Source organism: Neodiprion fabricii, chromosome 7 (assembly GCF_021155785.1).
Source record: "Neodiprion fabricii isolate iyNeoFabr1 chromosome 7, iyNeoFabr1.1, whole genome shotgun sequence".
Lineage (NCBI taxonomy): Eukaryota > Metazoa > Arthropoda > Insecta > Hymenoptera > Diprionidae > Neodiprion > Neodiprion fabricii.
The window spans coordinates 256,727-283,926 of record NC_060245.1 but is presented as its reverse complement, the minus strand read 5'-3'; the positions used below and the strand labels follow the sequence as shown (position 1 = coordinate 283,926).

Sequence of the window (27,200 nt, the reverse complement as noted above, 5' to 3'; positions counted from 1 at the left end):
AAACGAAAACTAGTTTCGCGAAATTACCGACGGGGAGCCTAAATACTACGCCGATATATTGTACGTGACGATTAAAAACCTGCTGGGTTGCTGCTCAAGCTAATACCAGCAACAGCCCAGCTGTACCAACTCTCGATGAACAGCTGTATTACATATGTGCTCCGCTGCATATGCTTACACACACGCACGCACGCACGCACGCACACATATGCATACACATTAATGTACGTATATCGTGTCTGTCGAACTTGCAGTGTATACCACATGTATATAATTTACCGCCTACAACGAACGAACCACAAAATGTGCGATATTTCGGTTATTCAACTTATTGAACGCTCTGCAAAAAAGGTCTCTCATTATTTTATGATAAATCTACTATTTCAAAAGTTATTTATGGTCGAAAAATTATTTCAAAGGACCTTACATAACTTTTTAACGATTAGGGTTCTTTTTTGTAGAGCGTTCGATTCCCTCGAAAAATTCGTTCTGGTATTATCGGTACGCTGGTGATGCGTTGACGAGTTGTAAAATTCGAAAATTTAAAAGAAAAATTTTTACCACGTTATTTAAATGGGAGATAGAAAATCGCGATGATGCACCTCTAAATATTAATATTAAGAGCTGAAACTTGGACTGGATCTTTTTTTTTTCTATTATTATTTCGAAGAATATTCTCGACTTGTATTTTGAAAAAAGAAATGGTCGACTTTTTTGATTCAGTCTAATACGTGTCATATCTCGGTGGTAATAATGAGAAAACTTTTTTCCCCCTTCGGAACAGTATAATTCAGAGTTACAGAGAAGAGGGATTATAAAGAAAGAGAAAATCGAAAAAATGGAAGTAGAAGAAGTAGAACAAAATTACCAAATAAAGCGTTTCAAGCAGACGGTTGTTGCTTGATTATATTTACGGTCATATTGCAGCTGATTCGATTATATTTAATGTTTCCTTATAAAGCCGTTGCTAGCTGCAATGATGGGGTATCAAGATTCTAACGGTACACACATACACGTATGGACAGCATGCATTGCGCGTGTATGTACAAGGCTTGACGCTGCTTCTTTGAAAGATGTTGTTGTAATAATAAATGCACGTTCCAGTTTATCGGCCCGTCTTCACTTTCATCCTACCAAACCGCGCTAGCAATACGAGATGAGTACGTAACGTGTATCGTTATTGGTACGAAATCGCTAGTTGCATACAGAAAAAAAAAAGAAGGGAAAACGAAAATTTGTAAATTTCATCTAAATGTTATTATATAATAATGGAGTGTGAAAGAATTGTATATAATTATAACTTGGACAGCGTGTAACATGTGATAAGGTGTATAAACATTACGTAAATTTCATCAAATTACACCACGTGGTGTTATGCTACGTACATATGTGTGTGTGTGTGTGTGTGTGTGTGTGTGTGTGTGTGTATTTATATGTATTTATACACCTTGTATATACATTGTATAATGAATTACATACGGTGCGTTTAATGTTACACGCAAACATTAGATGTACCTATGCGCGATGTTTGGATCGCAGGTTAAGAATTTTTCGCAGAAATTATACTGCGATACGTACGTGAAAGACTTTTAACGCGACTAGCATGAGGTGAAGTATATTATATAACGTAGTCCATGCATAGATCTATGTGCATATAATACATACGTATGTATCTATGTATGTATGTACGTACTTTCAGCAACATCACGTGTTTGAAATAGAAAAGAGGAACTTCTGTATGCATACAGTACGTAAATAAAATTATGTGTATACAGCGTGTGGGTGCATAACTGTATTATGTATATAGGTATGTATGTAGGCAGTGGGTAGGTAGGTATACAGAGTCGGGCGGTTGTTAATACCTAAATCCATCCATATAAGTGATTTATTACGTATCCTCGCACCAGCCTGTGTTTTGCGTCCGGCAGCCAGGCATGTGTAGACGATCACCGGACAGACGGAAAGTAGAAAAAAACGTAACTACCTAGCCTGTACTGAGAAAAAGGGAAACGAGTTTAAAAGAAAAACAGAAACGTGAAAACAACTAAATTTATCTATTCTGTACGCGGTATTTTGGCACGGAACAAAACATTCGAGAAGGACAAAAGTTCCGAGAGAGCTAAATTCCGAATTTTTTGGTGGCGAAAGTTAGGGTAAAGAAATCAAACTGAAGAAACGTCAAAATTTCGAATGGTCCGAAACCCGACACTCGAAATTCCGAGAGGGCGAAACTCGGACAAGTCAGAGTTCCGAAAGTACGAAAAGTAGAAAATTTAAAAATCTGAAACATGGAAATTCCGAATGATCCAAGATTTTCAGTTCTGGGAATTTCGGGCGTGGTAAAAATTTGCCACTTTGAACATTCTTCGTTTTGGATTTTTGGTATTTTTACGTTCGGAATGCTGGCCATTCCGATTTTCGGTTTTTCTCATCTTTTACATCCACTCGATGAGTAAACTAAACTATCTTAATAATGTAATTTGATTATCGGAAATTTATTTTTCGTAACTTTGATCGCAATCAGTCGTAACTTGAATTTTTGGAACTTTAGCCGTCGGGTTTCCGACCATTTGAAACTTTCTGTCGCCACCAAACAATTCTAAATTAGGCGCTTTCGCAACTTTTCAAATTTGCAACTTCAACTGCACACAGTTATTGCGTACAGCTTAGTTACAAATCACGTCACGATATCAATTTTTCTGCTTATTTGTTTATTAGTTTATTTTGTGTACGTTTAGATATGGCAAATTATAGAGAAGGAGAAAGAGGTTTGTGTTCGCGGCTGTTCAGGTTCCAATAAGTAATATTTTAAACACGTATTGTCACACCATATCGCTTCTACTTGCTCTCCTCTCTCTCTCTCTCTCTCTCTCTCTCTCTCTCTCTCTCACTCTTCGCGTGTGACATAAATAACAATACATACCTGTACGCTATAAGATATTATCATATAAAAACACCACGTACGTACTTTTGCTGGCCATTCAGCGGCGGCAGTAGCAAGCGTTTGTTGTCTTGTTTGTCAATTGCTGCACGATGAGACGGAAACAGAGAGAGATAGCGAGAAAGAAAGAAATAAAGAAGAAGTGGAGGACGCAGCGTATTGCCTAAAACACTCCGTCGGACTACTAACGAACAATCTAACGAAACGACGATGGGACTGGAATACAATAACATCCGTCTCATTTCGCCGTTCGGCCGAATAGTATCGATAACAGTAATAATAATAATAAATAACTAAACTCGAAAATAAAAAAAAAATTTCAAAATTACTTTCCCTCCGCTTTTGAATTGATCCGAATAACGTCACAATAATTATACTTTCTTTCCTGTCGCCTGCGGATTCCGGTTTGCTTTCCTTAACGGTTTATCATTTTATTACCATTGGGTGGTGTAGAGTAGGTATTAATTGATTGAATGATGATCGATCGATTCATCGAAGCGATGAATTATATATCACATACGAGTTACGAGTGGTGTCTTATGGGAATCCCGCTCGTACACGCATACATGCATACTACGTACACTGCCGACTACCAACACCTTTTGACGACGCGATAATCCGACTATACACAATAAACCAATTAGGCAATGATTATAAAGTATCATGTATAGGTATGTATGTATGTAGATAAATCCATTGAAGCATTATATGCGAGGGGGAGCTGGATGATTACGTGTATAGGCTGAACGTAGACGGAAGAGGAAGGAAGGCGACGACAACCGGATCTAATTGGAATTCAGCGATGGAACTCAAATGCCGAGAAGAAGCAGAGAAGGAGGAGGAGAGATCGTTGGCCCTAATAAGAATATTGAACACCACCGTCGAATTGATTCGTTTGCCCGAGGATTTTCAATCTATTCAGCCTCTGCGAGTTAATTTCGTTTGGCACATAACGTAATACGTATACCGTTTCATTCTTCGTTGTATTATCCTCTCATAGGCGTCATCATCCGTTGGCAAAAAGTCGCATAACCGCGCCAGAAAAAGGAAATTAATACTTTCGTTTCGTGTCGTGTCGACCGACCTTCGGTTCGGTTTCTGTGATTCCTCGCAAGGAGAGAAAAAAGAAACCTCGGATAGGTATGAAAAATATCCACGTACGAGGATAAACATATAATTATTCCTGGAAAAGTACCCTGATATAATAACAGGCTTATTTGAGCTTCAAGTTATCGTCGCTATGCACGTGAGCAGTGTGGTGAGTCTCTGCGACGACACGTAATTAGGGAAAAAATGTGTGAGCGAGGAACAAGTTTCGAGTATATCGGCAATCGTTAGCCACGCTATTACGGCAAGTCTTCAGAGATTAGTTCGTTTGAACGAGGCTGAAGTTAGTACCGTTGAAGGTATCGAAACATTTGGTGGCGGAGGGGGAGGGTAAGTTAAGTTTTAAAAATATGAATAGGTTTTGTCTTGTTATAATTTACTGAATTTAAGACATACCTGCAATTGTGAAAAGATAACGATTTTCCGAAACGTTAATCGTTACAACAACGTTACCAACTTCTGCCTCATAAATTCCTCTACGATTAGACTCTCGCGGGTCAATTATCGGCGAGTTTCGGGGCGAAAATAAGGTAAAAGAATAAAAATAAATAGCAACTCACCGTCGTCGACCGACTCGTCGGGGGTCGATGAGCATGTCTGGGCATTCGACTGCTGCTGGCTGGGGGCTATAATCTGGGTCTGACGAGTCTCCCTGAGTCTCGTGAAGAAGTCGACGGCGTAATCGACGATGTCGCCGGGCTGCTCGAGCAGATAGCTGATGGTGAACTCGAGGAGTATGTCCCGGAGATCGTCCGGCACTGTGATTTTTCCCGGATTCCTTTGACAGCTCATGTTTGTTAGGGGGATGGTATACCTAATACCCTAATTGTATCAGCGCAGAATTCGTGTACTCGCGATTGCAGACGATAACAGCTAGTACGTTACTGCAACGGTCACATATATGAGTATAAAAAGTGAAGCACACACACACACACACGCACACGCACGCACGCACGTAAAGGTTTTCAGTTACTTTTCTCTCCTCTCAATCTTTCCTATCGTTGTTCTCACGATTAATTGCAAGCCGCGCGGCCGACCTCCTCGACCCCATGCGAAAAGGGCGTACGAGGAGGTTTGTACGGAAAATGGTTAACGACAGAGAGGAAACGAGAACCTCTGCCTGCCTGCCTGCCCGTCTGCCTGCCGTACGCGCACTAACTTATACAACACCGAGAGAAAACACGCACAGTTTACACACGCCGGGGCTGTTATGCCCGATTATGTACAAGGGTCGGTCGCCCAGCTCTCGTCTTCCTGCTTCTTGCCGCAATCACCGCCCGAAACTCAAGTTCGATAACTCGCGTCTCACGAATTTCCACATTAAAATACGAAAAACGTGATTGGATGGGTAGTCCGTCGGAGCGCGATGTATTTCTTGCTTCTTTCAGTTGTTTCGATTTCTCCTTCTTCGCTACTTTTTATCCGAGTATACGTATTAGTTAGCGCTCTTTATCAGCGGAAGTGAGAGAGACGGGGGGGATGAAAGGGGCTCGCGGTGGACGGACGGCCGTTATCCGCGTAATTCGAACGTCCTCGGCTCCTCGATGATCTTTTTGAATCGCGCGATAGGTCGTCAAGGATTTTAGCTCTCGTTCCTGAGAATTTCGGACGGTTTGAAGCGGGCCCCCCCTAGAACCTCGTTCGCTTCAAATCAGTCTTCTGCTGCTTGTTCGCCCTCCTCCTATTCCTCCGCCTTCTCTTCCTTCTCCCCCGCTCGCTCACTCTCTGTCTCTCTCTTGCTCTGTCAAATATGGCCGATGAATTTCAGCCGCACGGACGGCGTTCGCACAGTTTTCAGTTTTCGCCGCTCGCGGCTGCCGCGACCGCTGGCTCGATTTTCTTGAGTGTCTCTCCTTCGGTCGATTGGCTCGGCTCAACTCCCCTGAGCGACACGCGAGCTTTCGAACAAAGGTTTACCCCTTTACCCGATACACCTGGAGCACCGGGCGGTGTGAGAGGAGCGAAACAGCACACCGTTTATTCCCACATTTGTAATACCCTAGCCGCTCTGTTATCATCACCCTGCGATACCAGCCGACTCTGATTTCCGGTCCCCGCCCCCGTGCGTCCGTGTCGAGCGGAGTCGACTGCCTTTAGCACCGCTACTTTATCGAGCCTGTACATCTACCGTTGAATAAACATGTATAAAGACTGCTAGCCCTGGGTTATTTCTCCTAGTGATATGACGGGTCTGGGGGTAATTCTACTACCCTGCACTTACCGGCTAGTCTTATGGGATCCCAGTATAAACTCGAGCCGGCATAGCAGAATACTCCAAATTTCGGCACCCTTTTCCTTCACTCTAAAGTCCGTAAGACTGGCAGCCTTTGTGCCTGATCTACCGCTGCTTGTATGCTTCCCACTGCTTCCCATGCACTCGATAGGGGCTGCCAACTGTTCGAAATTGAGAACGCGGGAAACGTAATTCATTAAAAATCAACCGTTTTGCAGATGTTTATTCCCCTCCTCGTACGGTGTGGAAGACATGAATAGAAATGATTGACAGGATCGATATTGGTGAACTGCTTCTGTGCAGAATCGCGATGTAAAGAAACACATCGAGAAAAATTCCCGTTTACCTAGTTGACTTTCTAAAACCCCTCAAGTTTCGTATTTTCAAGTTTCCGCAACTGTAAACATCAACAACATGAACGAATGATTGATTTAGCTACAGCGTTTTACCCACAGGTGGAAACACCTGTCACCGGTAGTTTTGGAAATTTTGGAAAACGCCATCGTTCTTACAAAACTGTTGAATTATTGCTATCGGCGGGGGATAAGAAAATATAGAAATAAGGGTTGAAATGAGTTTGACATTCGCTACTGAAGACGGATGGATCGTATCTCACTTGAATTATATAAATAACATTTATAAAAATATAGCCGATGGGTCAGCTCTCTGCTCGCTAGAGTTCAATAGTGAATTCTTCGACATAAATACAAAATACCTCCGACAAAATCAAATTCGGAATGTCGACTCTTGTAGCTCTTCCTCGTCTTCCTCTTCCTCCTCTTCTTTCTCGTTCACACGGAACATCGAAAACAACGGGAAAACGTCAAATACAAAAGACAGTAAAATTAGAAAAAGAAAACTTGACCTAACCAAGGAATTATCACACGCCGACAGTGAACAGGTGAACCGACCAAACAAACATTGAATCCAAACCATTTTCCTGTATCGATAATATTTTAAACACAGAAAATTTTTAACACGGCAGATGAAATACATTCAACGATCCTTGGCTAAGCTTTTGTCGACCGCAAAGGAACGCGGACACTTTACAGATGATGCAAGAGCGGATAACAACAAAGCTGCCCGTCTGGTGTCGCAAAGATTTTACACAGAATCGTTTCGTCAGCAGGTAGAGAATCTGTATGGCTGCAACAAGTCTGAGAGGGCAGTAATATCTGCCACTAGAAATGAGAGATACGTGTTCCCTGAGAGATGCAGTTTCTACTGTTACGATGTCCGGCAGATTGCCAATAAAATGGAGATGACAAACCAGTTTGATTTCATCCTGCTCGATCCGCCTTGGTGGAACAAATCCATACGTCGTAAAAAGAACAAATGCGCAGGGGCCAGGTAGGCTCTTCTTGACGTCTTTGAAAAGTTTTCTTCTCCAATAACTCTTCTCTGTCTCTAAACAGTTACACAATGATGTACAATGAAGAACTGGCGAAAATACCAATCGCCAAATTGCTCAGTTCCAATGGAATCGTTGCAGTCTGGTGCACAAATGCTCCAAGCCACCTGCGCAGCATTTCGGACGAAATGTTTCCAGCTTGGGGCGTGAGTTATCGGGCAAAGTGGTACTGGGTCAAGGTAAGAAAGATAACATATCCTTATACGAATTTTCGCGGAATAATTTCTACCGACAAATGGTACAGCTAGTTTTCTTCGTTTCACCAGGTCACTAGCTCTGGGGAAACCGTCTGCGACTTCAATCCGCCCCCTGGTAAACAGCCCTACGAATTACTACTGCTAGGATCGGTGTCTTCCAATACATCCATCGATATACCCAATGGAAAATTGCTGGTCAGCGTACCTAGCGCCGTTCACTCTCATAAACCACCTTTAACAGGTCTCGAGAATAATCAGCCGTTAAATTTCTCTGTTATTTTTTTACAACTGACTATATTCCCAATTTTCTGACCAGAGCTGATAAAATCGTATCTTCCGAGGGATCCTAACTGTTTGGAAATATTTGCAAGATACTTGCTGCCAGGCTGGACTAGCTGGGGATTGGAAGTTTTAAAATTTCAACACCTCTCGCTATACTCGATTGTTCATCAAACGACAAGCGAAGTGGAAACGAACTCAAATACTTGAATCGACAGTGCCATTAATTATAAGTCAATAATCCGTGATCTATCCTTCCTTAATTACTATCGGTCCGATTTCTCGTATTGAGTTAATTGTATTCTCAATTTGACTTAATTTTGAATGGCAACTCGAATGTACATATATACCTGTATATTTTTATGATTTTAATTTCTAACTGCGTAATGCGTATGTAATTAGGATCGTCGAAGTCAAAGATACCGTGATAATGAGAACATCGATTTTGTGCAAACCGAATAAAGGATATTTAGCGAAATAAGAATGATTTACTTTCTTGATACTGATTTTGGACCGAGAATTAGTAAGGGCAATAATTTAATCGTTTAATTGTTGCATTCCACTGCATAGAGCTTTGGCCAAAAGCTGATATACATGTATATCAGCTTTTATTACGCATTATAAAATGAAAAACGAGATACTTTCGTATAAATAATTGTCAACCTTATAAAAAGATGCCGTTCACGAGTTGCCGTTTTTTAAGGGTGTACGATAGCCAGACGGATTCATTGTCTGCCACTTCCAAAAGTCTTTGCCTATGACAAAAAGATGTATTCAAAGTTATATCGTTATACAGAATTTCATTAATGAAAAAAACTCCATAAAGCCTTTCCCTGCATCTCTAAATTACTTACACATTTCTTCTACGTTGTATTTTGTGGACCAGCCGAGTTCTTCGCGAGCTAGGGAAGCATTGGCGTACATTGAAACAATGTCTCCCTCCCTACGATCTTGGATAACGTAGGGTACTGTGGTGCCGGTTACCCTTTCGAATGTTTTAACTAGTTCAAGAACCGAAACTCCTTTTCCTGTACCCAGATTGTATGTCTGAAATTATTTCAACAAGAATTGATTTAATTTTCACCCAGCAATTTTACTTTTCCTTCAACAAATTTTCGAAACGCACTTACCCTTAATCTCAAGTGCTGTCTTTTGAGTGCAGAGAGTGCAGCTACGTGACCCGAAGCCAAGTCCATTACATGAATGTAATCCCGAATTCCTACAATCGACAAAAAGCATTTAGCAATCTCGAAGGAATAGTTCAACTTACCATAACGAAAAAAATTTCTTACCTGTTCCATCCTCCGTCGGATAATCACCTCCAAATATGGTCAATTCTGGTTTATGACCGATAGCAACTTGCGCTATGTACGGCATCAGGTTAGCGAATGCTTTGGTAGGATCTTCTCCAATTAATCCACTTGGATGAGCTCCTACGGGATTAAAGTACCTCAGAGAAATGATATTCCAACTCTGAAATTACATCAGTCAAAAACTTTAAAATAGTACAAGCATTTTTTGTTAAAAATCATTTTAATGTAGAAGAAAAAGTTCCCATGTTCACCTTTTCAGCCCGCGATATATCTTTTAGCATTTCCTCGATGAAATACTTTGTTCGACCGTAGACATTTGTTATATTACCCGTTGGATGGTTTTCAGTTATGGGCAGACTATCAGGCTCACCATAAACGGTGCACGAACTGCTGAATACCAACTGAAAACATCCGGCTGACTTCATCACCTGCATTGTTCAAATAAATAGAATGTTTTAGTGAATGGAACAAATCTTAGAATCATTTATAATTTCCAATTTCTTTACTTCTTTTGAAAACGAAGCTAAATTATCATTGAAAGCTGTGTGTTCAAATTACCTCCAGCAGATTAATCGTCCCAATAACATTGTTTCGATAATAATGTAGCGGAACTTGCATAGATTCGCCAACAGCCTTTATCGCTGCAAAATGAATGACACAGTCTATTTTTTGCTGGAAATAAAAAAAAAAAAAAGAAATAATAAAGAATTAGTAATAACATTAACATTAAGAATTTGACGAATCAATTTCAATACAGACAACTAAACAATAAAAGAAGTGTTGGATTTATCTCACCCACCTTGTTGAATATTTCCTCGAGTTTTTCCTTGTTTATCAGATCGCAATTGTAGAAGGTGACCTTCTTCCCAGTTATTTTTTCCACTCGTTTAAGAGCTGACGATTCTCCACTATCTTCCGTTACACTGTTGGCAAAATTGTCTATTGCCACAACATCGTATCCACACTCCAGTAGCTCGACGACACAGTGACTCCCAATGTAGCCCGCGCCCCCTGTCACGAATACAGTTTTCCACTGGTCCGACATCGTCACGTTGACCAGCTGTGAACAGACAGACGCAAATATATAAGTACAAGGCGAAGAAAGAGAAATAGGAGAAAAAATTATTATAAGAAAAAAAATTATGAGACAAACTGCAGTATTTACATACATGTTTAAAATTTACACAAAGAGTTTGATGTAAATTTTTGTTTTTCGTTTTCTAAAGTTAAATTCATTGCGGGAACATTCGTTATGCAGATATGCACTCAGAGTTTCAGTGTCGTTCCAAGGTTATCGACCTCGGCTCAAGATCAGGTTCAAGAGCACAATTATACACAATTGACGCGGCAATGTTTCCAGAGAGACCTGTCGTTATGATACAACATAAATTTCAATCCATCGAGATGAGACTATTATTTTCATCCGTATATCTTTCGTTTTTGATTTGCAGATATCGCATACGATACGAGTATACGGTTTCACATATCGTGAAATATTTCCTTGTAAACACAAATGTGTACGCGTGTGTGCACAATATCAGAAATATAACAAGTATTATAGAAACGGATACACACGTGTATTTTATTTCTTCGCATTACGCGTCGCCGCTTCGCGTCAACATCTGCAAAACCACTTCATAGATAATTATAAGCAAAGTGCCACGAATGGAACGGAGACATCAATGCCAGCAAGAAAAACACTCGGGAGTATCGCGTATCGGTCTGCTCATCTACTGTTGTCTCGCGATTTGACTTTGACAAAGCGATCAAATTTTGCATCAATTACGTCCGGAAAGTTTAATCATGTTGAAATTAGTAACATTATCGCAGCTCGATTCATGTTGGGGAAAAACCGTTAAAACGAAACACACTCATTTTTCGAAATCCTTAATAATTCCTTAACAATCACAATAAGATTAGGAAATTTTTCTCCCCCAGTGTCTCTTTGCGATAACATTACCAAACTCAACCTCGTAAATTTTTGGCATCGCATGAATATACCGCGTTTGTTGTCGCTCCGCCGATTCCCACGATCATCAATCTTCTCGCCCTTCAGCTGCAGCTTCTGTATCAAGGATATCGCGCTCGTACAAAGGTCACGACGAAAAGAGTCACGAACGCGGCTAATGACTAATCCATCGACGGTTAAGCATCGAAACGGGATGAGAATGCTTTATTATTACTTATTATTATTAGCTTCGTCGAGAAGCGCAGATGTACCGTATTTCGCGATTCCTTCGAGTCTCGACGCCCTTGGGTTTCCGCCGTTTAGCGGCTCACGCGACTCGTTCGACACACTAATTCGATCTTCATAGAGTATCTTTGCCCCCGCGTACACGCGTAACGGTATTCCTGGTATCATCGAGTGCCTTAAGTGGGTTCAAACTTACGGATTCTCGGATCTGCTTGACACGCTAAATGCAACGTGAAAAGACGGTAAAAATTCGGGTCTCGCACGAAACCACACACGGAGCACGTCATTCACATACAGTTTCGTACCTGATTTCAGCTGTATTTTCCGTCGCCTGGCGATCTTTGGAACTCGGTAAAACGCAGTTAAAATCATTACAACAGACATTTCATGTATGTACGTACGTTACACTACGTTATTAATATAGTAAAACAGGAGTTCAAAAATACAACAATCGCAGAGAGCGGGTATCGATGTATGTATGCAGATGTGTGTGTATTCATGCGTGAGAACAATTGAAAATCGTAAACATGGCTTTTAACGTATAGCTCACCCTGAAAGTAGGCACCTATAATACGACTCGTTGAAGGATGGAGGAAGAATCACGCCGCATTCGATCAGTCCGGAACCGACCGATTTCTATGGTGTGTCTTTACGCAGAAATTGTGGCCGGCAACTTCTTACCAGACGTCTGTCGAGCCGGCTACGCGACGATCCGCTGCAGGATCAACCGTTCGCGGTACAAGAGACTCGCAAGTGCGACGAGTCAGGTGGAATTCTTCGAATACCCCCCCTTCGACGTGCGATCGCCGATTGTCTTTTGTTTGTCGGCAGACTTTTGGTTCCGTCGATCAGTATGCGACCTGCACATAATTTTATATCACAGTTGTAAGTATGCTCAGGCATGTTGTACAGGTGATAATTGATACTTGCCCGAATGACAATTTAAATTTGAACACATCACAGATAAATGTATAAATATTACAAACGGACATAAATCTACAGTATCATGAATTAATAATATTCCAAACGTTTGAAAAAATTTGATTTTTGTTTTACATCAAACGTAAAATGTTGCTAATCGAGTGAAACACAGGTCATACGTATGTATGTATGTACATACAGACATAGGTACACAATATCCTGATGATATAACAGGTAGTTACATAGATCTTTGCCCCATTAACTGTGCACATACGTGGCAAACTCGAGGAAACAAGTTATAGATCTTAAATACGTATATTTCATAACTAATTATACAATAATCTTATGGACGTTCAAAATTCTGCCATCATATAAATATTTTTCTGGGTATTTGTCGTCGAATATCCAGATATAGCAATGTACGATTCCGTATGATATACTGTACATTATACGTATTAGTGTACATATAACGGATTAATTACAGGACGTATTCAGCAACCATTTTTTCTAGTTCTTTTTAACCTTTCATAGTATTTCCGTATACTTTTTTAAAACTTTTTTCCACATGTTTCTCTATTTTTCTCCTACGAAATCTTTGGCAGACGCTTTCACCGTTAAAAAAAAAAAAGATTTTTCTTTCTTTCATTTTTTTTCCGTATATAAATATAAACATATATATCTGATCATAACTCAAGCTTATTAAGACGAGTCGCATTAATTTTTCTTTTCTTCCTTCTTTTCGTTGGTCCTAACAATTAATATCTCTTATTAATTAATTATTACACCATTTAGGGTTAGTAGTGTTGAGTTTCTCTGCAGGAATTAAAGTACACGCGAGTATTACTGTACAATTTGAAAGTTAGACTTTTGAAGAATCAAATTTTGAGCTATGGAAAAATAAGAGATTTTGTATTGTAACGACCTATATGCACTTCCTCAATGTGGGGAAATGCCAATTTTTCCCTCTCTCAATTACCTATTTCCCCATATAAAACGAACGACATATTACACATTATTAATACATTAACCTATAATTATTTACATATATCTTACAAGCAAACTGTTTTCTCATTTTCTTCTTTCGTTCTCCTTTGTCATTAGATATGCAAATTCCTTAAGCCACATGTGTGCATGTACGTACAGACATACAACATACATGCAATTCAATATTGTAAAGTTTAGTTTTAAAAGTGCTTCGACGGTTTAATCGATTTTTTTTTTTTTTTTTTTTTTTTTTTATACCTTAACACGAGAAAATGGATTTGACTGGGTTTTTTATAAAGATAAAACGAGAGATTGTCAAATGATCTGCGAAGGTAAAAATTTGAGTAGATTGACGAAGTATTTGTAGAAATCTATCAATCTGACCAGGACTTGTGATATAGGAAGAAAATTTAAGACTTTGTCTTTTTTTTTACATAGTCACTTCGATGAAGGAAATCGCTATTCTAACTACATGTATTAAAAATATAAAGTTATAGCTGTACAATACAGTCTTTTAAAAATATACCATTAATCTCCTTCTGTATACTACGTGTGTGTAGCTCTCTCGTTTTGTTTGCTTTCCGAGGTACGCTGAGCAGGTTTCGGAATAAAATATTCAAGCTACTTGATACTTCCTGCTGATATAAAAATTTACTTTGTTTTGTTTTCTTCTGTCTTAAGTATATATTTTTTTTTTGTTTTTTTTCTTATTTTTCCTAATTCTGTAAGCTTATTTTCTTTTCAATTCACAGAGCAAGAGCGTTTATACATATAGATAAATATTAGGTAATGTACCCAGTAGTCATTTCGAATATATAATATCTACCTATGTACACTGGTTATCATTTTTGACGAATAAAAATGTCTTAAACGTACGATTCGAACTTTCGAACACCGAGTAACAAGTTTCGCATAATGCTTTATGCAAATTTAACACAAATTTTAATAAATAAATTATTATCATTGATTTGGATGTTTTTTGTCATAAAAGAGTTTATCCAAGTCCCTCTCGCAAAAAAGGAAGTAAATTGGAATACGAAAAAAAAAAATAAATAAAATAAAACCTATTCTACGTCATTGAGTATCGTTTGAATAGGAATTGAAAAAAAAAATTATTAATGAAACGTAATTTCTCAAAGTTGAGTTGAATGTTAGGCTACTAATAAAATTGTAAAGATCTAATATTGATACGACGACGAAATTGTTCCACCTTCTTAGACAGACGAGTAAATACAGATTAAAATGCTGTGAGTGACATAATTTCTTTCCTGAATCAATCCTACTACGTGGCTATGTTAAGTCGTTGCAATGGGTCGTTTGCACCGAGAAGTTCCTCGTCAGCTGACAGAAGAATGTCGGATTCAGATTCGTCACGTTTGTCCTTCCGTATTTTTCTGTAACGTATTTTCACACGTTGAAGCAACGAAGGGTCCTTGGCTGTTCTTAGATGTTTCGTTTTTCTCATTAGAAAATTATCCGTCACCCAAAACATCAGCGCCTGGATCGACAATAAAATGACATTGACTGTGCTTTTGTACCAAATATAGAAGAGTGAATTTCTCAACTTACGTTAACGAAAAATGGTATTATTAACATAACAACTGCAGCCTCGACTCGCGCGTTCGTTATCGGTGCCAGAATCAGGTCTTTGACTCGGTCCCAAAAATTGAGCTGAATCAGCAATGTGATGAAAATCTTTACAATGATCATCAGCAGAACATACAAAACGCATTGAGTGAGCCATGCGTTGACGGATGGGGGTTTTCCTGTGATTGATACAAAGGTTCAAAACGTATTTATTTTACGAAGAAAACATTTTCACTTGTACAGTCTAGTCGAGGAAGTGTCGAAATAAAAAAATTTGCACATACAGATTGAGGTTACGCGAGCAATATGCATTAAATTGGATTCAATTAAACTCAGATCGAGCTTCTGTTCCACTATTCTCAAACCATTGTTTCATAACTGATTATTTCAATAATTTCTTCATCAGACTGTACGCACGATCTATCTCCAAATGATAAGCTAGATAGAGGGTGAGGGTAACTAGTGAGAGACGACAGATGACCGACAATTCACAATGAAAACTGAGTCAGCGATTGCGAATTACCATATTCCCCAAAGTTGATGGACTCCCATTGCTTTCTCCTTGCCAAATATTGCGATAATCTGATACCGACCCAAATTATGAGTAACCCAACGGAAGAGTCCAGCAAAAAGTTGATGATGTACCTAAAATTGGATGCAATTGAGGTAATTTTAAATTTGGGGCTTCTTTATAACGGAGCATTCGAGAATTATTTTACACCAGTGTGTTGGATAGATAAGAAAGTTTACCACGTGCAGGGATCTCCCTGAAACCTACTAGCCAGGTAGACATTGGCTAGGTGGATGACAAGGGCACCGAGACCCTGCTTGCTCGTGTCGTAGAACCAGATGAGCCAAGGTCTTCTTTCGTATCGAGGTTCGCAGAATCTTTTAACTGAAAAATAAATACGATACGTTCGTCGATCAATTTCCATCTATTGATTTGGTTATTTTTTTCTCTTTTTAATCCAATCGCAAGGCCGAAGATCAGACTGCAGGACTCTGCTTAGAGACAATATGTTATGTAAGAGAAGTAAATGAGCGTGACTGATAGAAATCAAGCGTGTTAAGATGATTATCATCAATACAAGCACACTGCAGATAAGAGAAACGAGAAAGAGGATGAGATTCGCAATGGTTCCGTATGTTTGGATGGAAAAAATGGGAAATAATCCATGCTATTACAAACGACGATTGTTGAAGGGTAATACATCCATTGTAAATTAAACTATACAGTTCTTTATTCTTCTATTGCCGTTTTGTATCATGTTTCTTACATTGCAATGCGACAACAACGTACGCCAGGCATATAGCTATCAGTAGTTGTGTTTCTTTTTTTCTCCTCGTCTTTAGTTACACTCGAGTAATTCACTTTGTTATCTCTCTTTTTTTTCCTATAGAATTACTCGTTTGTCGAGTAGATCGATCGCGTCGATTTGCCGCTCATACCGACATATATCTAATGGTCAGAGCGAATACTCGGCAGGGATTAAGATTGAATGACGAACGGATGGAACGAGGCTAACCTAATTAAGCGAAATGTTTCAAGCCGATTTCTGTGTTCTTACGGATAAGGCAAGTGAAGGCGAGAGCGGCAAGCAGGATTTGAAGAAACCAGCCGAAGACGTCAGTGAGGGCGTCTTTGCCGCAGTGATCCTCCGGTGGCTCATTGAGGTCGACGATAAACGAGGAGTTTGTCATCTCTTCGTTCTTTCTTTTCACATTCGAATAATTCGACGATTAACTAAGCGACCGATTAGGTACATGCAACGGTCTTTCACCTGAAACTTTCACATTGCGCGCCACGGCGATACTCACGCTTCGGACAAAATACTCGCGATTAAAAGAACCGTAATTGCACAGAGACAAGTCGCGTTGATTCGCCGATTAATTAATTAACTGTCGAGGCGCGGGCTTCTTCCTACCATACGTAATGTCGACGTTCATTTGTCGCCGAAATTGAGGGACGATAGTAGGTAATACGTAAACACATACGAGAAAAAAAAAACCCACTGAGCTGGAACGCTGGCCAGATAGTAATCTTATGATCATCCACAGTGATCAGATCGCAACTGTCACTTCACCGTGAAACGAACACCGTGAAGTTGAATCGGAGTCGTCGCAATTTTTGACACCTGCGTGAAGTCCGAGCCGTTTAGGAATCGAACTAATTGCAAGTGCGACATTCGAGATGGACGACTAGGACGCGAAGTTGGCCACACTCATTTTGGCCCGGGAATTATTCAAATCCGATGAATAACTGATTTTTAATGTTCGTTGAAAGACAGAGTTCTTACAAATTCTAATAACAATATTGATCGATCTTGGGAAAAAATAATATTATAGGCAGGATCAATGAAATTAAACACGTAATAAGGTTGGAGAACAATATGATTAGGGTGAATAAAAAAAAAGTTGTTTGATAAGATTTTCTTTATTCAATTTTAACCTCCTTCAATCATCTGAAACAGTAAAAAAATCCGAGTTGATGGTGAGTCTAAAATTCATTATTGCAAACTCTGGCTGTAATGTGTGTTCAAAGTTTCTTTTACCACACCCCCAAACTACAGATAGTAAAATAAAAGTAAGAAAAACTTGAAGCAATCGTAGCACGAGTTCACAATATTTCAGTTTTTAATATGCCAGATTTGTTGTTGGGGTTTTCTCCCCAATGGCCACAAGTGCCTGATCAGTATAATCCGGCCAGAAACAGTGTCGCCATGTTTCTGATCGGTACCGATCAGGTGGATGGGATGCCAACCCCTACCAAGAGCCCTAAGCTCACGCTTTCATTTGCACCGGCAAGGGATCAATAACAAAAGAAATCGCGCCAAAGCATTCCCTTTTTGAACTAACGACATCTTTACTTCTTGCAAGATAAACACCGTTGCAACGACCTAAGACGCAAGCGCAGGGCCCTGTACCCACCATTTTATTCTTCCGGAGTTTCCAACTGCCCAGCATTGATCTCATCTATAAGATCGTGTGGGGGGCGTCCTTCGACGGTGCAGCCAACAGACTGGCAGGTGCCAAGGATTTCTCTTATGGTTCCGCTGAGCTCCCGGGACATGGATCTGGGCCTCATGACACGAGCGATGCTTATGACTTCGTCCATAGAGAGATTACCACTGTGCTTGATGTTCTTCTGTTTCTTTCTGTCCCTCGGCGGCTCCTTCAGTGCCTTTATGATCAGTGACGCTGCCGACGGCACAACGGATATAGTCGCCTGCCTGTTCTGGATAGTCAGCTGCACTGTAATTTTTAGACCCTTCCAGTCGCTGGTCGCCTTCGCGATGTCGTCACCGACTTTTTTCGGAGACTGTGAGAATAAGGGGCGTTAATAAAAAAACAAAAAAACGACCGTGTAGATTACGGATAGGTTAGGTTAGATTGATCGTGGTTTTTCACCCACCAAACCGAGAGGACCGATTTTCGGAGCAAGGGAAGAGGTCGCACCGACTTCTCCTCCAACACATCGAAGGTAGACTGTAAGAATAGTAAAATATAATGCAACATACGTGACACGTGTGAAAAAGCTCGAAATTGAGGTTCATAATTTTTATTGCGGAGATTCAAGGACGGAAGTAACGAGTACGTACCTTTCTTAACTTCGGTAGGATCGAATTTAGGAGGCATGGTGATGCGCTGGTTAATTAAATTGCGTTACACGATCCCGATTATGACAGATTCACAAACGATGCGAACTCGCGGGGATCGCGCTTAGGAAAGGCGGACCTTTGGGAGGCCGGAAGTTAGTAGCGCTCGGCCTAAGCAGATGCAGACTACTTGAGTCCCGGATACATTACCTATTTGATGAAATTGCGACGATTCGAAATCTTGGATATGAATTCTTTCAATTCCCAAGCTAATAATTTACCGTATCCTCTAATTCATTCTCTTTACCACAATTTTGTTGTTCATCCCATGACTTCGCTTCATCGAAGCATCACTTGGTTCACGTGGTAGGTTGCTTCGCTTTGAATTTAAACTTGACGTCCCGCGTTTCCATGGAAACGGGAGGGGAATTGTAATCCCCGTAACCATTCAATGCACGCTGAGTCAGAAATAATTTGACAGAAGTGTCTAATGTCGCTCAAATGCTAAGCGGTGAACAATTTTAACTGAACAAGCTAGCCTTTGGAGTAATTTTTAAAAGGGTAAAAATGGACGTGGAGAATCTCGAGTTGGAAGGAATAATAGCTTTCGATGGTTCGTAGTTTCCCACGCTTACTCAATACCTCTTCCGAGAAATTCTCCGCTTCATAGTCTCATTTTTAATATTTTAAATGACAGGTGTGAGCCGAAAGGGCCTTCAGCTTCACCCTGACAATGAGCACCTGATCTACGCAATGGGCAACAAGGTGACAATAAAAAATATGGCCTCTGGAAAGCAGAAGTTTCTCACCGGTCACACAAACGTCATATCCGCAGTCTGCGTCTCACCTTGTGGAAATTATGTTGGGTCTGGACAGATAAATCACGTTGGCTTCAAGGTGTGATTTACAGCGGCTCAAACCCTTAGATCAGACGCTCGGCAATTAATTGTGAATTATTTCAGGCGATGGTGATCGTCTGGAATTACAAAGACTTATCGATAAAGGGAAGCCACGAAATACACAAAGCTCGCGTAGAGGACGTCTGCTTCACCTGTGAAAGCGGCTTTCTTATCAGTCTGGGGGGACGAGACGACGGTAACGTTGTTGTCTGGGACATAAGCCAGGGCGACGCGATTTGCGGTAATTAACTTTGCTGAACCCCTGTTGATATGTCGCTACTGAATAAACCATTCACCAAATTTCAGGGTCGTACGCGAGCAACGAAATTGCTGGTGACGCATGGACGATAACAAGAATGAACCTACGCGACTTGTGCTTTATAACAGGCGGCGACAGAACGCTGAAGGTCTGGAGAATATACCGAGAGTCTCGAAAGGTCTACGGAGTTAACGTGAAAGTAGGAAAATTGCGGAGGTCCGTCAACTGCATTGTTGTCGATCCTAGGGACGAGAATGCTTACTGTGGAACAACTTCGGGGGATCTGATCAGAGCGAGGTATAAGATGAGAAGGAGCGGATCGTCAGCGATTTAAAAACACAATGCGTTCTTGGCACTTACCTTTTTACTTTCTCACTCAGGCTAAACTTCTATCATAATATGGAGTTCATGGAGCCAGTGAAAACCCCAGTGATGGTTGGCTGCTACTCAAAAGTCCCTAAGAATATAAAAAAAACAAATACTGAGGCGATATTGTACGCGGGAGGCATCACTGGTTTGACCTTGCTTGGCAATGAGAGACTGGCGGTTGGAGCAGGAGATGGAACAGTGGAATTGGTCAAGATATTGGAAAGCGAACCAGTGCCAAATTTTGGAGAGGCCAAATTAAAATTACCGACAACCGCGCAGATTCTGACTGTAAGAAATGATTATTTCGTTGAAATATTCAGCATTTTGTTGTACTCAAATTGTAACATCGATCTCTGCAGCTGGCTAAAACAAACGTGAAGAATACAGTCACTTCTATGGTGCTTTTCAAGCAAGAATATTTATTTGTCGGTACGGTGTTCTGCGAAATATATCAAATAAAACTGGAGGACTTTGATATACGGTTGCTTGTTACCTGCCACACGAATTCTATCTACGACATTGCATTTCCACAGTGAGTTAAACACGAACTTAAAAATTCGTCCAGATAACTAGGAGACTAAATTTATCACCTTCACTGAATTCTTTGTAATCATTCAACACTGCTAAATACTGGACCAGTCATCCAATACTTTGGTTTGACCACATTGGGGTACTTGGCTGTTTGTTTCTGGAATCTCTTCAAAATGACGTACAGTTTCAAATTGACGAACTCGTATAAACTGAATCCGCGAGGAAGTTCGTAAATAAAAACGAATACTGCAAAATGGCAATAATAAAATATACGTTACTTCGAAGGGCTTCCAGAAAAAAACAGCCCTGTATCCCGATTTGGCCAAATCAGGGGTCACAGACTGCGTGGATGACTGGTCTACTTATACCTGTGCAGCAATTATTCGGAGGTATTCGCCACGAGTAGCAAGGACGACGTCAGAGTATGGAGGCTGGAGACGCAGAGCGAATTGCTCCGGATTACAGTACCTAATTTTGTTTGTTCGAGCATATGTTTCTCCTACGATGGAAGGATGATTATTTCCGGTTTGTGCCAACGTTTTCTTTTTGACTGATTTTTTACCGTCAAGAAATATGCGAGTTTCTTTTAATCTGATTTCTTTTCACTTTAAGGATGGAACGACGGGCTTATTCGAGCATTTACACCTCAAACTGGAAGACTGATTTTTACAATCCACAATTCTCATGTTAAAGCTGTTTCTGCCGTTGTCATTACTTACGACGGTACTTTGCTGATCAGTGGGGGTTGCGACGGACAGGTAATTTGTTGTTGCAATGAAATACGCTCAATAAAAATAATTTGTATACGTTTCGTTTGGCGCAGGTGAGATTTTGGGATGTGAAACCTGAGGTACAGAAGTTGGCCTGCGTTTTGAAAGAGCACAAGGGGCCTGTGACATCGCTACACATCGCTAGCAATGACGAGGAAGTAATAAGTGCAAGTAGCGACGGTACTTGTATAATATGGGATATAGTGTGAGTATAACGCAGAAACTCGTTAATCAAAGTACCCGTAAACAAAAGAAAGAATAGCACTACAATTCTGAATAATGAATTGAAATTAATCAAAACGGTTTCAACTTCATTGAAAAAAACAAAAAAATTATTCATTCAGACGACGTGTGAGGCGAACAGTCCTAATGGGAAACACAATGTACATGGCAGCTTGCTTCAGCCCAAACGCAGTTCAAGTCTTAACCTGTGGAACAGACAGGAAAATAGCCTACTGGGAAACTCTGGATGGTTCACTGGTCCGCGATATAGAAGGATCAAGCGTCGGAGCATTGAATTGTCTGAACATAAGTCCAGACGGTCAGAGTTTTATAACCGGTTCAAACGACTGCATTGTCAAACTGTGGGATTATCATACGGCTGAGACGAGCCACATAGGAGTTGGTCACGCGGCAATAATCACTGCGTGCAAATTTAGTCCGGACAGCAAACGCATAGTGACCGTTAGCGCCGACGGCGCCATTATGGTCTGGAAATGTCCTATTGAACCAGTCTTCGAAAAACCTCCAGAGAGCTACCGGTCTAGGTCGACTTGTAGCATTCGCGAAGATGAATGGAATAAATTGAGTATCAACGGATCGAATGACGGGGGTGAAAATGTTATGGAGACATCTGCTAGGAGCAAGGATTTGGAGAGCGTCAAGAGCGTTCACTCAGGTAGGATTTTTCTCAGGTTGAAACTAATACTTCAGACCCTAACAAAAATGATTCGACGATAGATTCCGGTTAAAAAAGTACATACTGACATTTTTTTACTGTAGGACTAAAGGAGTCTACATCTTGCACATGCGACCCTGCGAAACCAACTCGACAAACCTGCGAGTGGAAACAAGGAGACGTAAAAGTTCCGGTCAATGAACATGGGATAAATGCTGGATCATCATCAAAGCTTACCAGGCCTAGTTCGTCGACAACAAACAAGTCTGGTAGCAGAAGTGGTTCTAATACTCATATGGCAGAACGATCACAGAGCACCGATAAGAATAAAATGAACGGAAAATCACGCTCTATTCCCATGAAGAATAGACAGCCATCAGTTGGAACTGAGAATCGTGTGAATTCAAATAGGCATGAAAAATCGTCAATAATTAGCTGTTACCAATCGGTAAAGACTTCGTCTCCGAAAGAAGCTGATGGCAAGAAGAAAAATTGTGACCCTTCTATCGATCGGCAACAAAAGCCGCAAATACGATCAAATATTTGTGCCTACAATACTTGCTCTGGGAAATAACGATCTCTATCAATGTAACCATCTGATTTTCCGAATCGTTTTTTATCCCTGTACTTGCAATATCACCAAGTGATTCCGCAATGATATTTTAATCGTGCCTTTTGAGGATATAAATTATTTATTTACACATATTGAGAATTTTGTATAAGAATAGAATGAAACGCTTTCACTCGGTTTTAGAATGGAATAAAAGAAAATGAATCGATATACACATGCAGAACAATCCCACAACCCACTCATCCTCACTTGTATTTACAGCAGAGTGCTGAAAAGGAATAATCTCAAATTCACCTGCATTCATATTCAAATAACAAGCGTTGAATGTCTTTTGGAAATTTCCCTCTCTGTAGGAATATCTTTTCTCCTCTTTTTCAACATCTCGGATAAAAATACACATATAGTGTATAAATGTAAAACCACTATCTAGGTTATCGGATTCGCAGTTTCCATTGGCGAGAAAGAATTTGAAGCTAGACCAAAGATGTCGCGTATATATGAAAGAAGTAGATTGTACAACGGATTTAACAATACCATCATTTCGTTGTGAGCTCCTTCTTAAATGCTCAGAACGAAGTTCATCCCCAGGCGTGAGATTTGCAGTAGTGAATTACTAGCTTTCCATCGATACCGTAGCAATCGTACAGGTTTTTAACAGTCTGGTCGGGTGCTGGTGCAAACGTTTGATTAATATACAGAAACTGAAAGAGTGAAAGAAACATAAGGCACAGTGTAAATAAAATCCGTAGAAAAAAAATGACCCTGTGTGTGACAAGTTTTTCTCACCAATCTCTCATTTGGGTCAAGTTTCAAATATTTCTTAATGAACTCTGCTATCCAGCCAATGTGCTGATCCTGGCTGACGGTCCATTTCTTTCTCTTCATGATCGGCGCATTGCCTGTCGCCTTCAAGTAGACGTCAACTGTGTTACAGAACAATTACAGAAGCATGCGTCAGTTTCGGTTAGAATTTTAAAATGTTAAAGTGAGACTTGTCCTCTCTCACCTAAAGATGACCGCAAAAGAAACTTACTTTTAGCCAAATCCTTATTTGCCACTGTTTGGGACTGATCACTGGGCCCCAAATTTGTGTCCGAAGAAATCGGCTCCAGACTTTGCGGAGCATCGCTTTCGCTTGGCGCGTCTCCGGCCTGATCCTCGTTCTCCGGCACCTCGACAGCTGGCAGACTGTCCTCTTCGTTATCAGCCATCCCAATCGAGCCTCAAAGGGTGGAACAAGCGTTTGTTGATCTTTGGTGCTGTTTTTCAAACAAAAACAAAGTTGGTGTGAAATTCCACTGCGTGAATCGTGCTTGTTTTCATTTAAGTACTAATTGTTGCATCCTTACATACATCTATGTACGTACCTTTTATTCGCAAGCACCTTGTAGTTTCACATAATTGCGGCGACTAGATCGCTGGAAAATATTAGTTGACGCGTTAGATATTTGACCGTGGAGCACCTCTCACACCCTCAAATCCTAACCAAATCAAACTCGTCTGACAAAGCTGGTCACGGTTATCTACCCAGAACTGCAATGACTGCTGAGTCCAAATCGGCTGAAATTTAAGTTTAAGGTATCGAGTTAACTGTCAGACAGATATTATTCACTTGAGTAGCCAAAAAATCGGTTGAACAATACTGCAAATAAATAATTGTCCATCGAACGGCAAAATTGGATGAGGTGTTTTTTCGCTTTCTAATCGATCGTCGAAAATTTCAACAACATTCATTTGACGTCTGCGTATTATAAGCGTTTCCTTCGAAAGCTGACAAGTCTGATTTATCAATTATTATTATACATCGTGATTTTTATAATTGCTTGCTGGACGCGCATATAAAAGACTATTCCGAGCATGCCGGGTAATTATGGTATCTCTCTTTTCTTTTCTTCCTATCTTATGCGTTACAGAACACACGCCAGCCGATTGACAGCTAGCACAGCTATGTTGTGACGATGACAATCACTTCAGGAGGTGGCGCCGCCACATTCTCTCAATCGATATTTCCCAAAGCCTTCTTACCGATCGCGGTCAGACAGGCGCTTTCGCTTATGAAACTAGAGACATGGCTATTTTTCTGTGTCATAAAACAAGTTTTTACTAACCGCAAAGACAGTAAAACTAGTAGACTATTATGGGTCGGAATTTTGATAATTCCAGTCGATACGGGAGCCAAGTTCATTTTCTCAGTATGACAAATATATATAATATCGCAGTGATTCGTACAGGGGTATAGGATATACATAGAGAACATTTGAGTATATGGCAATGGATGGGTCTGAAAATGGCACGATTCAATCAATTTCTTTTTTCGATCCGAAATGATCTGGTCTTGTCGTAATTGATTATTCGTGTGTCGGTTAAAAGATATAATTGGTACCTGATAATTTACCGGCAAGGTTTTGTTTCATCAGCCTCGTGTCTAATACCATCTCTTGTGTAACTATTTTCGATTCATTCCATGCTTTCCACTATTTTGCATTTCTCTGACCAAATAATAGAAAAACCTAATAGAGCAAAAACCCGAGCAAAAACCTGTCTTCAGTCTAGTTTGGCAGGTTTCAGCACTCGAAGTATTCGGAGACCCAGTCCAACCTCATTTCACGATCAACACTCTAAATGTGCTCTTTTCCTAATTCTGTCTACATGCATCACTTCGTGTCTTAATTCAAACGTTTCAAATTGTATCGCAGACCCAAAAGGCATAGATAGATGGATATAGATTTTTGTCAGCCGTGAGATTGGATCACCTCTAGCAATTACATATAAGGTATACGTATTATCAAAGAGAATATACTTAAATTGAACAAAGAAAGGCACGAGTCGATATTACAATAAACAATTGATAAATATCAGATCACAAAATCAGAAAAAAAAGGTACTCGTATATAATATATACGACATTAAACCATAATAACATACCCGTTCGAAACTGCAATTAGAAAAAGAACCAAAAGCTAGATTATTACCAGACAGTAGAGAGCACCAGTGGTGTCAATGAATCACCCTATTGTTAGATTAGATTACTTCGAATAAAATCGATTTAGAAAAAGATAAATATTGGACATCAGCCAATCACGTAGAATGTAACAAAGAAGTTGCATACAGAAAATTTTAACTATTATAAACTAGGGGGAAAGTGGGAGAGAAAGAGACAGAGACAGGGGACGAAATGATTGTTCATTTATGTGAACGAGAACGGTTTGGTCGAATAGATACTGGTTTTAAAATTTAGCCGTAAGTATACATAAGATAATGAATTACTACACCTAGCGCCCTTAGAGCCAATTCTGATAGGTATAGCGCGCATGGCATCTGTAAAGAATTTACTCGTACTGTACGTACCAGGGCTAGTCGTTGTGTAAGATACGCGACGCAAAAATTGTTACCAAGTCATTTTTCTTTTGCCTTCTAGTTTGAAAAATTGTACTTCATTTCGAGTTCGATCTCACAATGTAACCGATATACATCGACTTGTCTTTTCTGCTCGGCTAACTTCTCTGAAACAGTTACTGTGTTGCATCGTGTGGAATCAAGTCGCATTCGGTACTTGTCATAAGAGGAAAAAATTTTAATCTCCGAAAGCTCCCCGCAGTACATAGGTATGTTATACATATACGATATACATATATCGCACAGTATGTATACCGAAGCATATAGTCGCAGGAAATGTTCCCACAGAAAATGCTACTGTGTTATATTACACGGACGCGCGATAACAGATCGCAGTAATAGAATTCCCCTATCGCCGCTCCGTGCAGAGCGAGCACGCGTTTACACTCAACGAGGTTGATTTTGTCGGTGACAGTTTAAAGTCATCAACCAACTGGATGGTGAAAACACGTCGTCCTGTGGCATAATTAACCTCGCGGAGTATACGTCTGTCTCTACGCCTATTCAAGAACCTCCGAGCTATCGTAACTCCAAAAATTCTTACCGCGAGTAAAACTTGTTCGAAAAATGTTACTTCTAGCTTATATGCGTTTGAAGCGAAGGTATTTAAAAAAGACGATACGCAGGTGAACAGAGCATCGTTTCCCTATAGCGCTGACCTCAATCATTTACGCCCTTGAACCGTGGCTTTCGGTTAGATTTTAAAATTCAAACAGAAGTTTCCAACTTGAAGCGGCGATGCCC

The 27,200-nt window shown here is 40.2% G+C and overlaps 8 protein-coding genes across 10 annotated transcripts in view; 3 read left to right on the top strand and 5 right to left on the bottom strand.

Annotated features, from left to right (window-relative positions):
* Positions 1 to 6,683, bottom strand: part of LOC124186719 (cAMP-dependent protein kinase type II regulatory subunit) — a 29,679-nt gene extending 22,996 nt beyond the window's left edge. Inside the window, exons 1-2 of the mRNA XM_046578650.1 lie at positions 6,270 to 6,683; positions 4,609 to 6,172 (exon numbers count right to left, since the gene is read on the bottom strand). Of these exons, the coding sequence (XP_046434606.1) occupies positions 4,609 to 4,840 (232 nt within the window). The 5' untranslated portion in view covers positions 4,841 to 6,172; positions 6,270 to 6,683. The remainder of the gene's footprint in view (positions 1 to 4,608; positions 6,173 to 6,269) is intronic.
* A 366-nt stretch (positions 6,684 to 7,049) lies between these two features.
* Positions 7,050 to 8,407, top strand: LOC124186723 (N(6)-adenine-specific methyltransferase METTL4). The gene is made up of 5 exons (XM_046578658.1): positions 7,050 to 7,182; positions 7,267 to 7,631; positions 7,697 to 7,871; positions 7,959 to 8,130; positions 8,206 to 8,407. Exons 2-5 carry the CDS (start codon positions 7,267 to 7,269, stop codon positions 8,376 to 8,378), a joined length of 885 nt encoding a protein of 294 aa, XP_046434614.1. The 5' UTR covers positions 7,050 to 7,182; the 3' UTR covers positions 8,379 to 8,407.
* A 2-nt stretch (positions 8,408 to 8,409) lies between these two features.
* On the bottom strand, positions 8,410 to 12,571 carry LOC124186721 (UDP-glucose 4-epimerase-like). Its single transcript, XM_046578652.1, has 8 exons — positions 12,226 to 12,571; positions 10,281 to 10,541; positions 10,040 to 10,153; positions 9,733 to 9,909; positions 9,461 to 9,641; positions 9,299 to 9,387; positions 9,023 to 9,215; positions 8,410 to 8,923 (listed from the first exon to the last, which is right to left on the bottom strand). The coding sequence occupies exons 2-8, from the start codon at positions 10,524 to 10,526 to the stop codon at positions 8,850 to 8,852; spliced, it is 1,074 nt and encodes a 357-aa protein (XP_046434608.1). The 5' UTR covers positions 10,527 to 10,541; positions 12,226 to 12,571; the 3' UTR covers positions 8,410 to 8,849.
* Positions 12,572 to 12,704: 133 nt separating this feature from the next.
* LOC124186727 (store-operated calcium entry regulator STIMATE-like) lies at positions 12,705 to 17,299 on the bottom strand. The gene is made up of 5 exons (XM_046578662.1): positions 16,736 to 17,299; positions 15,918 to 16,062; positions 15,691 to 15,812; positions 15,150 to 15,346; positions 12,705 to 15,078 (listed from the first exon to the last, which is right to left on the bottom strand). Exons 1-5 carry the CDS (start codon positions 16,866 to 16,868, stop codon positions 14,863 to 14,865), a joined length of 813 nt encoding a protein of 270 aa, XP_046434618.1. The 5' UTR covers positions 16,869 to 17,299; the 3' UTR covers positions 12,705 to 14,862.
* A 286-nt stretch (positions 17,300 to 17,585) lies between these two features.
* On the bottom strand, positions 17,586 to 18,908 carry LOC124186731 (60S ribosomal protein L12). Its single transcript, XM_046578668.1, has 4 exons — positions 18,767 to 18,908; positions 18,580 to 18,653; positions 18,096 to 18,486; positions 17,586 to 17,629 (listed from the first exon to the last, which is right to left on the bottom strand). Exons 1-3 carry the CDS (start codon positions 18,801 to 18,803, stop codon positions 18,100 to 18,102), a joined length of 498 nt encoding a protein of 165 aa, XP_046434624.1. The 5' UTR covers positions 18,804 to 18,908; the 3' UTR covers positions 17,586 to 17,629; positions 18,096 to 18,099.
* Positions 18,814 to 24,583, bottom strand: LOC124186735 (autophagy protein 12-like). 2 transcript variants are annotated; one of them, XR_006871712.1, is made up of 6 exons: positions 24,428 to 24,583; positions 24,094 to 24,319; positions 23,847 to 23,983; positions 23,595 to 23,761; positions 20,282 to 20,378; positions 18,814 to 20,163 (listed from the first exon to the last, which is right to left on the bottom strand). XR_006871712.1 is itself a non-coding variant. In XM_046578672.1 (4 exons), the coding sequence occupies exons 2-4, from the start codon at positions 24,269 to 24,271 to the stop codon at positions 23,639 to 23,641; spliced, it is 438 nt and encodes a 145-aa protein (XP_046434628.1). In that variant the 5' UTR covers positions 24,272 to 24,319; positions 24,428 to 24,583; the 3' UTR covers positions 23,527 to 23,638. The 2 variants fall into 2 exon arrangements, 1 of the variants encoding a protein (XP_046434628.1); XM_046578672.1 differs by lacking the exons at positions 18,814 to 20,163; positions 20,282 to 20,378 and having other exon boundaries at positions 23,527 to 23,761.
* On the top strand, positions 19,256 to 23,063 carry LOC124186568 (cilia- and flagella-associated protein 52). Its single transcript, XM_046578396.1, has 11 exons — positions 19,256 to 19,376; positions 19,461 to 19,660; positions 19,726 to 19,903; positions 19,969 to 20,218; positions 20,302 to 20,578; positions 20,650 to 20,822; positions 21,198 to 21,346; positions 21,434 to 21,579; positions 21,645 to 21,796; positions 21,936 to 22,489; positions 22,594 to 23,063. Exons 1-11 carry the CDS (start codon positions 19,331 to 19,333, stop codon positions 23,061 to 23,063), a joined length of 2,595 nt encoding a protein of 864 aa, XP_046434352.1. The 5' UTR covers positions 19,256 to 19,330.
* A 216-nt stretch (positions 24,584 to 24,799) lies between the features above and the next one.
* Positions 24,800 to 27,200, top strand: part of LOC124186717 (26S proteasome non-ATPase regulatory subunit 12) — a 44,081-nt gene continuing 41,680 nt past the window's right edge. The window contains exon 1 of one of the 2 annotated variants that reach the window (XM_046578645.1): positions 24,800 to 24,904. The gene's annotated coding sequence lies outside the window, so the exon portion shown is untranslated. The remainder of the gene's footprint in view (positions 24,905 to 27,200) is intronic. The other variant, XM_046578646.1, reaches the window with a different exon arrangement.